The 14,204-nt window shown below is 35.1% G+C and overlaps 2 protein-coding genes across 2 annotated transcripts; one reads left to right on the forward strand and one right to left on the reverse strand.

Annotated features, from left to right (window-relative positions):
• Nucleotides 1-4,053: 4,053 nt before the first annotated feature.
• On the forward strand, nt 4,054-7,921 carry LOC143572539 (ubiquitin carboxyl-terminal hydrolase 3-like). Its single transcript, XM_077057677.1, has 9 exons — nt 4,054-4,179; nt 5,285-5,416; nt 5,495-5,536; nt 5,664-5,769; nt 5,849-5,907; nt 6,017-6,091; nt 6,229-6,277; nt 6,970-7,046; nt 7,759-7,921. The coding sequence occupies exons 1-9, from the start codon at nt 4,120-4,122 to the stop codon at nt 7,855-7,857; spliced, it is 699 nt and encodes a 232-aa protein (XP_076913792.1). The 5' UTR covers nt 4,054-4,119; the 3' UTR covers nt 7,858-7,921.
• A 4,642-nt stretch (nt 7,922-12,563) lies between these two features.
• LOC143572540 (histone H3.2-like) lies at nt 12,564-13,106 on the reverse strand. Its single transcript, XM_077057678.1, has one exon. The coding sequence runs from the start codon at nt 13,081-13,083 to the stop codon at nt 12,673-12,675; it is 411 nt and encodes a 136-aa protein (XP_076913793.1). The 5' UTR covers nt 13,084-13,106; the 3' UTR covers nt 12,564-12,672.
• Between the last annotated feature and the right edge of the window lie 1,098 nt (nt 13,107-14,204).

Raw genomic sequence — 14,204 nt, forward strand, 5'->3', positions numbered from 1 at the left:
CGAATGGTGGATATTTATAACGAATTGGAGTTTAATTTATAACGAATAGAGAGCACGAACTAAGTTAACGAATTGGAGAGTTGTTTATAACGAATTGAGAAGTGATTCTTTAAAAAAAAGGTAAAATGGCGGGAAAATTTTTCTTGCACGAATTTTTTCCTGTATACTTCTCGTAAGTGAGATTTCATTCTTGAAAATTTTGACGATAATATTTATTTTTCGAAAATTTTCGGTGAATTTTTGGCGGGAAAATCGGGAAAAATTTTCTTAATCGAAATTTTCCTAGGTTGTTCCTAATGTATTGGAGACTCTTCGTGCGAATTCTGGTAATATATTTTCCAGCTGACTGTTTACGTGTTTCGAATGGCCGAGGGGGAGATCTCGTGTAATTTAAGGAGGAGTGTGTTTGTTTGTGAACTTTGAAGATTATTCAAGACCTTGCCGAATTTGTCAAGAAAAGGGGGAGATAAAACTTTCATTTGAGATTATTTGGCTTCCTACGTTTGCAAGGTTTCTTGAAAAATTACTGCATTTCGGGTGGTAATTCATGCTAGCAAAGCTACGTTTGACTGAGTTCAAGGCTGCAATTAGTTCTTCGATTGGTGATTGATTTATTCAAAGATTGAAACCTGACTCTGTGGGATACGAGTGTCTGTTCGTTACTTCTTTCTGAGGGACTTGATCCTGACTATGTTGGCTACGAGTATACGGCGGATTACTTCTGTTGAGGGGGACGATTCTCAAACGAGTTGATCTTATTGAAGAATATACGAGTCTTGTCATTGGATATTTTTTTGAATTTGATCATTTGGGGTTTATTAACGGAGGTTGGAACTTTGTATACCGAAGTGAAAGATGTTGAATGATCGGGTTTTTCATGAAGATGTGTGACGAGGTTAAACGTAAAGATATGTTTTGCTTTACCGGTGCTGACGGATAGCTGATGACTTGCTGCTGATTGTTGAAAGATTGAACCATATCATACGCCAATGGATGATCGGGATGATCTCCAAGAGTTGCTCACTTTGAGGGGGGGTGATCTAATATGAGAAGCTACAAGTTGTTGGTTTGCTGAAAAGATTTAAAGATTGTCCGTCTGCACAAGCCCGAAAATCATCAGTCAAGGGGGTGTCTGTTAGTGCACGATTTGTGACTGGTGATTTGCAGTTAAAGTATTCAAGATTAAAGTATTCGATAGCTACGGAAAAGGGGGTGTCTGTTAGTGCACGAAATTGTTGTCCGTAGCATTCGAATAATTTATACATAGTCTAGATTGAATATTTATTGTAAATGGCCCATTCGCTATGGTTTGTATAGTGAATGAGGTCCATTCGTTAGTGATCTAGGCTAGTTCGTTAATGTATAAGTCCATTCGTTATGGAAGCATAACGAATGAGGGCTAATTCGTTAAGTTATTACCATTCGTCATGGAATGTTGACGAATGGAGTCTAATTCGTTATGGTGGCATAACGAATTAGAGTTAACTTAACGAATTGGTGCTTTGGCCTATAAATAGGCATATCCATGCTCATTTGTAAATGTACATATTTATAGATCTAGATCTAAGTAATTATGCTCTCAATAAGTTATTTATCCACCATAATGTATTCACTCCATATTTATCAATAAAACCGTATTTAAAGTATTCATGTTCGTATTGTATAATCGATGTATTGACGCGGCTAGATCTTGGAAGGTTTCAACAGTAACAAATTGAAAGTTGAAAGTGTTATAAGACAATGGTTGAAAGTTGTGAGTATTAAAAACTAATATCCAAAGAAAAATTAAAATGTGTCGTATAGTGGGCATATTGGTCTTCACACTGTATATAACCCAGCCTTCAGACAAGATGTGGCACTTGACATTTTGAAGTTAGGGCTTATACGCCCTAATATAGACTTATACTAGGCGTATTAAAGATGATTAGGGTCTATATGCCTCATATAGATTACCTATACGGGGTGAGCCTCCAGACAAGACGTGACACGATTGTACTAACCAGTGGCGAAGCTTGGACTAAGACACCCAGGGTGAGGCGGACTCAAATGTATATACAACTTCACAAACGAATGGGACCGGGCTCAAATTTTTGGCCGAAAATGACTACATTTACACTACGTATAAAAAATTTCGGCCGAAAACAGTTAAATTTTACACTACGTATAAAAAAATTCAGGCCAAAATGGCTAAGTTTTACACTACGTATAAAATATTTCTGCCGAAAACGGTTAAATTTACATTACGCATAAAAAAATTCAGCCGAAAACGGCTAACTTTACACTACGTATAAAAACTTTTCGGAAGAATACTAGCAAATTCACACTACTGCGTAAAAAACAGGGAGGATGGGGCCACCCCGAGCCCTAAGAAACCTTCGCCATTGGTACTAACATTTTGAAGTTAGGGTCTATACGTCCTGTATATGAGACATATTCAGGTCTCGACATAACTAGGGTATCAAAATTAAAAAAAATAAAAATAATAGATGTTCAAATAATAACACCCTTAAAATTATTACACAAGTCACTATGGGGCGCTCAAGGGGGTGGGGGTTGCAAACCCTTACCACCGATATGTTCTTTCGACCCAGTGTTATATATGTCTTTGCAAGAACCCAAACACCTGAAACCCAAATACCCCAAACCCGAATACCTGAAACCCAAATACCCCAAACCCAAGTATCCGAAACGCAAGTTCGTCGTAAACAAAGTCATAAAAAGAAACCTGATGATGGTCAAACAACTAAAGAAAAGGGCGAAAGATTAATGTGGGAAGAGGTTGCTAGTCGTGCTCCTAAAGGACCTAAAGAGATGTTTAACTACCATCATTCATCATTGAAAAATGTCACTGAACGAACTTTTGGAGTATGGAAGGAATGGGAGATATTACAACATATGCATGTCAATGACACCTACGAGACACAAATGAAGATCATGGTAGCATCTATGGCAATTCATAATTAAATTGGAATTAAAGATGCATGTGATGAAGGATTTAACAAGCCGCTACAAGAATCTTACACTCCAAACAATTGTATTGATAGTCGAGGATCTAGTGACATTAATGAAATAGATGAAGACACAAGTACACAACTTATAATAGATAATTTATACATGAGTGCAGTTAGAGATATGATTGCAGGAGATCTTACCAAATCAAGATGAATGTTTATTGAATATTAATGTATTTTTGTAGAAGTTTTACGTCATCCTCAATATAAGTTTATCCAAAAATGATGGCATAACTCATAAAAACAAAGTAGATACATATAAAATATAAGTTATGTGATAATATGTAACCATGCCCCTTTTGGTCATTTTACTAACATAAGCTAAATAAAAAAAAAGCTAACACAAACAATTAAAACGAGCTTATCAACTTGTAGAATATAAGATAATCCAAACACTTAAAAAGAGCCTATCAAATAATAGAAAATAAGCTATAAGCTACTTTAAAATATAAACATAAGCCAATAATAAAAACTAGGCCAACCCCCCCCCCCCCCCTCCCCGGTGCCTTGAACCAAACCACGAGGATCTGCGTTATTAACTACATAGTTTATGTTAGGGGTGTTCAAAGTCGGATATCCGAACCTTTCGGATAGTGGATTTCACTATCCCAATCTGAATCCGAAATTTCGGATATCCAAAGTTTGGCCGGATAGTGAACCGGATATCCAAAAAAATAATAATTATAAAAAAATTTCAAAAACTACTTTTTAAAATATTTTGGATATCCGAAATATCCGAAAAATTATTCGAAAATTATCCGAAAAATTACCCGAAATATCCAAAATTATATATAATATTTATTATTTAATGATTAAAAAAATATTCGGATAGTTCGGATATCCGAACCATACGAAAATATTCAAAGTCACAATCCGAATCCGAAACTGAAAATTCGGAAATCTAAGATTTGAATATCCGAATTTTCGGATAATTCAAACTCGCATTTTCGAATATTTCGGATACTGATTCTTATGATTTTTTTTAAAGCAACCCTGGTTTATATACTTTATAGGCACCAACGATTCAATTCTATAGAGGGTGAAAGTGAAAACTAGAAAAATATTCTCTTCTCTTCTCTTGTATCTTAAGGAAACAATCAACATAACAATGGCGGCTTCTGCTAAAAGATGGCTTCCGCTGGAAGCGAACCCCGAAGTTATGAATCAGGTTGGTTCTTCTTCTCCATTTGATTTTGATTTGTTTGTTTTTCTCTTATAATCAATCAATCAATCGGCCCGTAACTTTTATTTGATATGCTGTTGTAGTAGTAATCCTTAGCATTCGATTTGAATTGAGGAATTAGGGTTTATCGGTTTGTACACATCGCATGAATTAAGGCTACATATGAACTCTGATTTATTCGTTATTTTGCTATTTATTGGCTAAATTATAATAATATCCATTGATCATTCTTGTCAAACTCACTCGCTAGTCAAAGATTGGAGGAATCTATATGTAGTTTTTTAAAATATACCAAATTTTATATATATCAAGGATGATGATTTCCCCAAGTTGTTTAAAGAGTCCAAAAATCATTGTTGCACTTGCAGTCCGTTATGTTCTAGTTTTTTGATGATGATGATGATGATGATGATGATGATGATGATGATGATGATGATGTGTTGTTGTTCTTCTCCTCGCCCTTTTTTATTTGGAACTTTTATAGAAAGCAGCTTGAACTCACCCGACTCGGTGTCTGTCGTTAATTAGTACCCTTTTTGTCTTTCAGTGATGTATTTTTTCTTGCTTTCAACTTCACCCAAATCGACCCCTGAATCTTTAGTTTAAACAAAAAAAAAAGTTAATCGAAGTTTGGTAGAATTAATACTGGGTTTGTGTAATCGTTGTTTTCAAACTTTGTAATGTTCCCTCAGCCCACTCACTTCCTCTTCCTTCCTTCAGCAGACATGTTAAAGTGGTTTTGTTGTTTTCCCATAACTCATACAAACCTTTTATAATATCGGTAATCTCTGAAATATCTTATATGGTTTTCGGTTAAGGCTAATTGGCTGGCCTTACTTCTCTGACAAATCTACTTGGATATGACCCGGATATTCTCTTTGAATGGCTTCCAAAGTGGTCATCCCAATTTCTGCTGTTAATGATGGTGTCATTAACGAATACCAGTAGAAACTTCTTAGAAATGGTTTGAAGACTTAATTCTAAGTTCGTGAATAAATGGTTTCCATGTATTTCATCTATTAACTCCTCTTGACCACGTGAATGAAAATTGATTTTAAAGGTTTTAAGTTATGCATTTATGTTTGTACAGTTTCTTTGGGGCCTTGGTGTTCCTCCAGGTGAGGTAGAATGCAATGATGTGTACGGATTGGATGAAGAACTTTTGGAAATGGTCCCCAAGCCAGTACTTGCTGTGCTATTTCTATACCCTATCACACCCGAGGTTTGTTCTGTAAACTTTTATTTTTAAAAAATTCTTATGTACATGTTCATGAACTGCTTTTACTTTGTATATTTTCAGGGCGAAAAAGAAAGATTAGAGAAGGACGATAATATTAAACAGGTAGCGCTTATTCAAAATCACCATAAAAACTTATATTTCTGTAAAAAAAATTATAGTTAAAGACATATTTGTGCAGTCTTGTTTATTTTTATGTATGATTAGAAATTAGAATCATGCATGACTGCAGAATCCTTGTGAGGGAGTTTACTTTATGAGACAAACAGTGGGAAATGCATGTGGAACAATTGGACTTCTTCATGCTATAGGCAATATCACCTCAGAGATAAAACTTGGTAACCGTTGTTTATTTCGTTTTAAACTTTATTAATATCCTGTGTTTTATGTCATTAACATTATCGGTTTTGTTGACAGTTGAGAATTCATTCTTGGATAGGTTTTACAAATCTACTGCAAATATGGATCCGATGGAGGTATTATGTTATTCTGAACTTACTATTGATGGTGTGAACTTGATGATTAAATTTTGTGTTTTGCTATTTTTTTTATTTACATGATACGCCTTTCTTATCTTGTGTACAGCGTGCTGTTTATCTTGAGAATGATAGAGAAATGGAAGTTGCACATTCAGATGCAGTAGCTGCTGGTGAGACTGAGGTGAGTTAATTCTTTTTAGATTATGGTTTAGTAAAGACATTTAAGTGGCACTTAGAATATGGTGAATTTGTTTTTGTGTTGGATTTTTTTCTATAAGGATGGCTACATTAAATTCAAATTTACATTTCTTTATGCAGACTACGGACGATGTGAATGATCATTTCATCTGCTTTGCATGTGTAAAGGGTAAACACCCCCCCCCCCCTCTCCATCCACACACACACACATATATAGGGTTAGGAGATTTTGAGAACTCCTGTGAGTGGTGAGAACTTTGAGAACCACCCAAAAAACATGTTTTTTTGTTTTTTTTTTATATTTCTATACACTTTTAGGAGAATTTTTATCAAAACAGTAACAAAAAAATAAAGAAAGACTGGGAGAGAATTAAAAAAAACAAATCTACCATTATCGCATCTTGCATATGTTACCTGCATTTTTACACAGGCTGTTACGTATGTAACATGCATTTTTGTCGACTAAAAAAAATCTCTTGACGTTTTTATTATTATTATTATTTTACTAAAATACTCCTAAAAGTGTATAGAAGCTCTTCCAAATTAAACAAAAAAACAAACAAGCACGTTTTATTGTTTTTATTGGAGATTCTAACAAGACTGTTACATGCTTATGTGAAAATATTAAAATTATATATGCATATTTGTGTGAATTTATGTGTATTCATATATCATAAATTCTACACATTGCAGATTCACTATAATTATCTGATCCACACATGTTTATGAAACTTGTAGCTAGGAAGGGAAGAGAGAGTAGGAAAATTAATAAATATGTTTTAGATTTCTTTTATACTTCTCATATGTATATCAATATTGTAACTTGCTAATAAGTAATTTGTAAATAATAATAACTTGCAGGGCAACTATATGAGCTTGATGGAAGGAGAACTGCACCACTTTCACATGGCCCGTCTTCACCGGCCACCTTATTGCAGGTAACTTCTAAAACCATGGAGAAATACTTTAAAAATCATTTTTACATCCTCTTCAGATGCCCCAAAAATTGATATGAATGAAACTTTTTAGCATCATCTAATATTGGGTGAAAACTTTGACTAAGTTGATACCAAATATTGTATGTTAAGAGTGTTCAATTTGAGTTTGTGATTCAAATGGTTTCTGCCTTTCTGTATTATTTTTTGGGCTTTCGATTTTGGACTTTCTTATATATGGTTGGGCTTTGAGCTTAGTATTATTCTATCCCTAATTATGCAAGAAAATAAAACCCAGTTTTTAGCTTGTTTTTATTTTTATGTAACCTGTTTAAGATGAAGACAAACCAACACATGTAAATAAACGGATCAAAATGCCACCAAAGACCTACCTAACTTTGTATAACCCAAAATAGCTTAGAGCTTGCTTGTAATGTATCTTAACCATACTAGGCTACTTGTGGGCTTTTGTCTCCATGAATTGATTTTCAACCAGAGCTGATAACTTTGATTCATTTATGGTCAATTTTGGTTACTATCAATTTGTTTAATTTCTAATACTTAAAAATCAAACGAGTCAAACAGGTTGAAAGTCACTCGTATAATTACTCAAACCCTTCAATGTTGATGTGTTAGATCTTAAAGTCGTTTTTGTTTTATATTCAAATGTTCAATAGCAAATTCATCATGTAAAGCTGTATTTTATTTGTTGCAGGACGCGGCCAAAGTGATCAAAGGAATGATAGCCAAAAATCCAAACTCAATGAACTTTAACGTGATCACGATCTCCAAAATGGTTGACACTGAAGCATAACCACACTGCCTTATGTTTTTATCATAATATTTAGTGACGTTTCTCAATTTTTTTTATTTATTTTGGATAGAGGTTCATAATTGTACGGCATATGGTTATCTTGTCTTGTCTTTCTGAAAGAGATTTGTGTGTTCAAAGCATATGCAGTTTGATGATCTGATAGGTTCTTATGGCATATCCTTTCATGATTAAGATTTTCCAGGTATTTTAAACTGTGACATCGCAACTTATTATGAAGAAGATTTGTAATGTAGCAATACTGAAATAAGCTTATGATAAGAAGATTAGGTTGTGTCATAAGTTTTGCACATCTGAATGATCTCTAAATGTGTTGACCATTATTCTGTCCATCGTTGTTTACATGTGTGGGCATCAGAGCAGGAGTTCCTTGTTGATTTTCATTTTTCTCAGCTAAAGGGGTGGTGGGAGTAGGGGACGTTGAGAACAAATGATGATAAATTTGTTAGTAAACACTTCCACATTGATGATTAAATCAAAATTCTCATGTTTAGACAATCATGATATGATACACTAATAATACAAGAGGTAATAAAAAAAATTTAACAAATTTTTATATCAAAAATGAAAAGGTGTACCTAAAGATAACTAACTTTTAATAAACGCTTTTGATATGTCATTATTGTTCAATGTCAGCTGCATCCCTCGCCATCAACACATCAGTGTTATCAACATGAATGAAAGTCATCAACATAGCACTGGTGACATGTCTGCCATGTAGGCAGCAACTGCATCCCTCGCCATCAACACATCCGTGTTATCAACATGAATGAAAGTCATCAACATAGAACTGGTGACATGTCTGCCTACACAGGCAGCATCATACCAACTATGCCTACACAAATTTATTGCCTCAAAGGTTCTCATACATCAGTTAGTTACAAATGAAGAGTTCAAAATAGACAATTATAGGACTACTACCTTGTAAAATGTAAACCATACATGTAAGATCCGTTTGCTCAACTGCTGCCTCTACTTATAGTTTAGGTTGGTTGCGCCTAAGCTGAAAGTGAAGAATAACATGTGCATATGAAAATTTCAAGATCGTTTATAAAAGAATACTTAACAGATACTTACACGGAATAATGCAAGTCCTACAAATGTAATTACTCGACACGTTTACACCCCTAATTTTAACGAGCAAAATAAAAACCATGATAGATTTCAGAAATTACCCAACTGAGAACTCACAATTAACCAACCCTAAAAGAAGACAACAAGATATGCATATCATCATCATCATCATCATACCCTTAGAAAAAAATACCGATAACAAAAAGTAAAAAACCTCGTTCAAACGCATTAGCTATTCAACAGTTTTATAGTATTGTTAACTTGGTTTTTCAGCAGGTCCTAATATTGTCTTTAAGAATGAAATCAGCCTCCTCAACTACACAGTAATTAAAACCCCTTATTACAAGCTCATCAACACTCTATAGACTAAAAAGATTTATTATGCTATCATATGTCTACAATAAGGCAAACACAAAAAATAAAAAGCATAGTTCAGTAGCACTGCGTCTCCAACTATGCTAAACCAGAAATACTTCAACTATTAACTCAGTTTTATATAAACTCGTTAAGAACATAAAAAGGCTAAACTTCGCATAAACTCGAGTTCTTCTTGGAGTTTGCAGACAATTCTACTAAAGTTGGAACGATTCGAGATGGTTAAATATGGGTTTTTAAACAAAAAATGCCAACCTCAACAATAAATCATTTAACAAAAACAGTTTGTGTTGACCAATAGATGAATTCTCATGATCTACTGTGCAGAAAAGTCATACCATTAGAAGCTAGCTGGGCAATGTATATTATAATATATATATATATACAAATAATATGCATTACCCAACCTGAGATAAGTATTTGGACTTCACTTCCCATCTTGGTTTAAAAAGGCGCGCCTCGGGCGCTCGAGGCGTTTTCGAAAACGCCTTATTTTACTTAAGGCGATAAAATACATAAGGCATCCTAGGGCGGCGCATTAGTGGGTGAGGCGTGAGGCGTTTGAGGCAGCGCCCCATGTAATGCAGTCTAAATTAGATTGAAAATGTACTTTTTACTATACTTTTTACTTTTTACTCTAAGAATTGAAGTATTTTGCTATGTTTTTTATAATGTTTAACCTACGTATTAAGTCAATTACACAAATAACCCCTGAGGGGGTAAAAAGACTAAGTTGCCCTCACATGAGGTGCACATGACTGAATTTAACGAGAAAAACTAACCCGTGAAAAGGACGAACCGTGCAAAGTTTTTTGAACATAAAGGATGTTTTCTGTCATTAAGTTTGCTAAAGGACAATCGCTGAAAAAACGTAAAAACATAAAAGACGAGTTTTGCCATTTTGTCTAAGTTTTATCTTTATGATTGATTTTCAAGTAGAATATGCCATGTATAATTAATTTTTAGTAATTTTTAAATTGAGCGCCTCACATACGTGAAGCTCTCGCTTCGCGCCTAGCGCTTCGGCTTTTTGAACCAAAACGTCTCGCCTCGCCTAACGCTTTTTTAGACCAAGCTTCCCATTCTGCACATTTGAACATTTGATTTGCAGAAACTTTTCACCTTCTCACTTGTAGGAACTCTCATTCTAGCCGTGACAATTATCATCAAGAAAACCGATGCCAGATGTAACCAGAACTCTGACAAATGTGTGATGATATATCATCTAGTATGCTGTATAAACGGTAATCAAACATATAAACCATAAATGACTACTAATAGTCCCTCGATCATAATTTTATTTAAAAAAAAAACATGTCTTTCAATGTGATTTAACAATATTAAATCCACATCATACTGAGTGTAATATGCCCGAGAAGGGTAAGGTTTATTAGTCTTAACAATGCTAAGTTTAGGCCACAAGTAATTTGATTACCAACATGTAGAAACTATGTAAAGATAAATAGGGATGAGATTGGCACCGTATACATACCGGTACCGAAAATCGCAAATTCTTGGTACAATTATCGGTACCGAAATATTCAGTTCGGTACAGGTACCGGTATTAAAGGTAAACTTCGAGAAATACCGTACCGTACCGATACCCTACCGGTACTGAAACTCAAAACTTTGGTACCGACGGTACCAAATTGGTACTGATTTCGGTAACGATACCAATATCGGTTCAGTAGCAATACCGAATTTGCTCATCCTTATTTAAATGCCAAGAATGTCCCTACGTGACTACAAGATTAAAACATAGTCTTGTTCGCTACAGATCTATATGACGCAAAAACTCAAAACAAACCTTCTCATATGATATAGTTCATTATCATATTTAGGAATCCTTATCAAGAAGTTGTATGGTAAAACCTTAACTTCTTCATTCTGTACATATATGTCTTCGGCAACAGAATCTTCTACAGATGAGGTGGGAATCTCATCACTACAGATTTCAAAATAAGCATAAACAGGTGACATCCCCTGTGCATTAATGAGCACAAACTATTGCTAAATAACACTACTTAACAATATTCTTGGCAATCATTAAAAATTCAACAAAATGTCAACAAAAGTCAAACCTATATCTCCAGCATCTTTAGAAATGGCAGCTTCATGGCACCCTTCAAATCATAAGTTAGGTATGGCTCATGCTTGTAGTCGCTATAATTTTAACAACCAGTCTATTTCTGGGGGTAACAATTATATCAACCAAAAAAAACTATGGAGAACTGCAATCATTGATGAATCACTAAACAAGTAACAATTTTGTAAAATTGATTGATAATTACTTACCTCCTTTTGCAATATTATGAAACCTCCCCTTCTTAATGTCATGTCATTATCAACAGTCCTAAACCCTAATTACCCAATTCAGGATCTCAATTGCCGGTGATAGATAGATGAATGAAATAAATAGGAGGTAACAATTGGAAGCGTTAGGTGATTTCAAGTGTTGGCGTCCATTGGGTAGTACAAATTGAATGTGGTTCTTGAAAGCAAAGGAAGGGTTAAGGACCGGATTACAATGAATGGATATAAATGGAGCAATGAGGTCGCTGGAGGAAGAATGTAACTGCATACCTGAAGTTGCCGAAACATTAATGACCACGCCAGAAACATTGCACCGCAATGAATTTTACGGCGTCTCGCAGAAGAATACAAAAAAACTATTAGTTACCATTTTGTTCTTCTAACATGATTTATATGTAATATAGATAATGGGCACATTCAAAACTACAGAAAAAGAGTAAGGAACAATGGACCAAAAGGAAATTTAGGTTTAAAGTAGCGAGTGACAGGATCAAGACGGATACATTCGGGCTAACCCTATTACCCTAAAAGCAAAATGGATTCTCGCATTTGCCACTTATTTAGTTGTTTGATTTCATCATGCAGTCAGAGGTGGAACATGAGGAATTTTTTGAAATTTCATAAATAAAATATAAATGAGTCCAAATACAAGATTTTGGCCCTCTGGTTCTAGCCAGTGGAGAGAAGAACTTTATAATTGACACCTGATAACAAAATTGTGTTTCATTTTTACTGACTGCATTTACAGCATCTTTGTGTCACCATGCTTCTATTGTTTCACCAAAGACAGTCACAAATAGCAACTCGGTTTTACATTTGAATTGTGGGGTTTTTATTGTAAAATATAATTCCCACTTATAAATTAGAAACTGAGACTTGTTTGAAGTGAAATATGTTTTAAAAACCAAACCAAACCAAAATCAACACTGCAGAACCCATACTCAAACAACTTAATTTTCATTAAAAGATAAAGATGCAGCGCCATAGAGTTAGATCATCTACTGAAACATGTAGCAAACCAAACAAACATAAACCCTAAGCCCTCTCTCCTCTGATCCTCCTGGCCAACTGCATGTCCTTGGGCATAATCGTAACTCTCTTGGCATGAATGGCACACAGATTCGTATCTTCAAACAAGCCTACAAGGTAAGCCTCCGAGGCCTCCTGAAGAGCCGCCACCGCACTGCTCTGAAACCTGAGATCCGTCTTGAAGTCCTGGGCGATCTCTCTCACCAGCCTCTGAAACGGAAGCTTACGGATCAGCAACTCAGTACTCTTCTGGTACTTCCGGATCTCTCTCAGCGCCACCGTCCCTGGCCTGAATCTGTGAGGCTTCTTCACTCCTCCCGTCGCCGGTGCTGATTTCCGGGCGGCTTTTGTCGCCAGTTGCTTCCTCGGAGCCTTTCCGCCGGTGGACTTGCGAGCGGTTTGCTTGGTTCTTGCCATGATTTAGAGATGGGTTTTTTGTAATTTTTGTTTGATTGTTTGGATGATGTGAGATTGTTGATTGGGGGATTTGGTATTTATTAGGGTTTGTGAATGTGAAGGGGTTTGAATATTTGGGGAGAATATGAGCGGTAGAGGAGATGGATCGTTGGATTATCAAGTGAAAATTGGACGGTTAAGATTGCTGGTTAGGAGAGTATCCGGATAGCTATCCGCGTTTTTGTTCTTGGACCAATTAGATGTAAGAGAGAGTTTGACCATGAACCTTTTCTTTTATATGTTTTTATTATTTTGTTTAAAAATAATTAAACTTTAAGTTCGGTGTAGGATTTAGGATTTAATAAACATATGAATATGAATAACGCATAATTGGGAAAAAAATTATTAAACGGGGTGAGGTAGAAAAGTATTTAACAAAATAGGTGTTTATAAGATCATGTCTAATTAAACTAGACATCCTCAGACATTGTATGTTATGTGGCGTTCAGTATGAATTTTCACATTTTGCTGAAAACAAATGTAGTGGTAAAATGTCAATAACTTTCCTACAATCATTAACTATCCCGCCCCCTTCTCTCGCCCTCTCTCTCTCACAAAACGCCGGTTCACCAACGTTGTCTTCACAATGTTCAACTCCAAAAGGCTACCAAAACGCCACTGGAGTGGGATACCCGGCGTTTTGGCCTTAAAACACCACTCACAATGTTCCCATACGTTTGGCCAGGGTGGAGGGTGTGGAACCTTAAGGGTACCCAAAGTACACTCCGACTAATCATGCGTTGTCGCATCATTTTTACTCTAAATTACACTGGACTATCCTAAGGGTTGGCAACACATCCGTTAACTACCCTGAATATTTTAATTTTTAATAAAAATAACTAACAAATTATAAATTTAAAAACTAAAAAAAATAAAAAATGATACATTATAAATTTAAAAATACATATGATTAAACAGTAATTTATTCAATAAAAAATAAAAGTTTTATTCTTAATCCCATCGGGTTTTTTACTTTTGTTATGACTTCAAATGTGTCGTTAACACGAGCTTTAATTGTCCAACATATGTCACCATTTCAAACACACATGGTGCTTTGTAAGATCGTTGGATCCTCCCTCTAA

Source organism: Bidens hawaiensis, unplaced genomic scaffold (assembly GCF_021521415.1).
Source record: "Bidens hawaiensis isolate Kalapana, Puna unplaced genomic scaffold, B.hawaiensis_p1.1 tig00025964_1, whole genome shotgun sequence".
NCBI classification, from domain to species: domain Eukaryota; kingdom Viridiplantae; phylum Streptophyta; class Magnoliopsida; order Asterales; family Asteraceae; genus Bidens; species Bidens hawaiensis.

Coding starts and splice junctions, on each gene's coding strand:
- LOC143572540 (XM_077057678.1), bottom strand. CDS start 13,083: ATGGCAAGAACCAAGCAAACCGCTCGCAAGTCCACCGGCGGAAAGGCT.
- LOC143572539 (XM_077057677.1), top strand. CDS start 4,120: ATGGCGGCTTCTGCTAAAAGATGGCTTCCGCTGGAAGCGAACCCCGAA. Junction 5,537..5,663: donor AGGACGATAATATTAAACAG/GTAGCGCTTATT, acceptor GCATGACTGCAG/AATCCTTGTGAGGGAGTTTA. Junction 5,770..5,848: donor CACCTCAGAGATAAAACTTG/GTAACCGTTGTT, acceptor TTTTGTTGACAG/TTGAGAATTCATTCTTGGAT.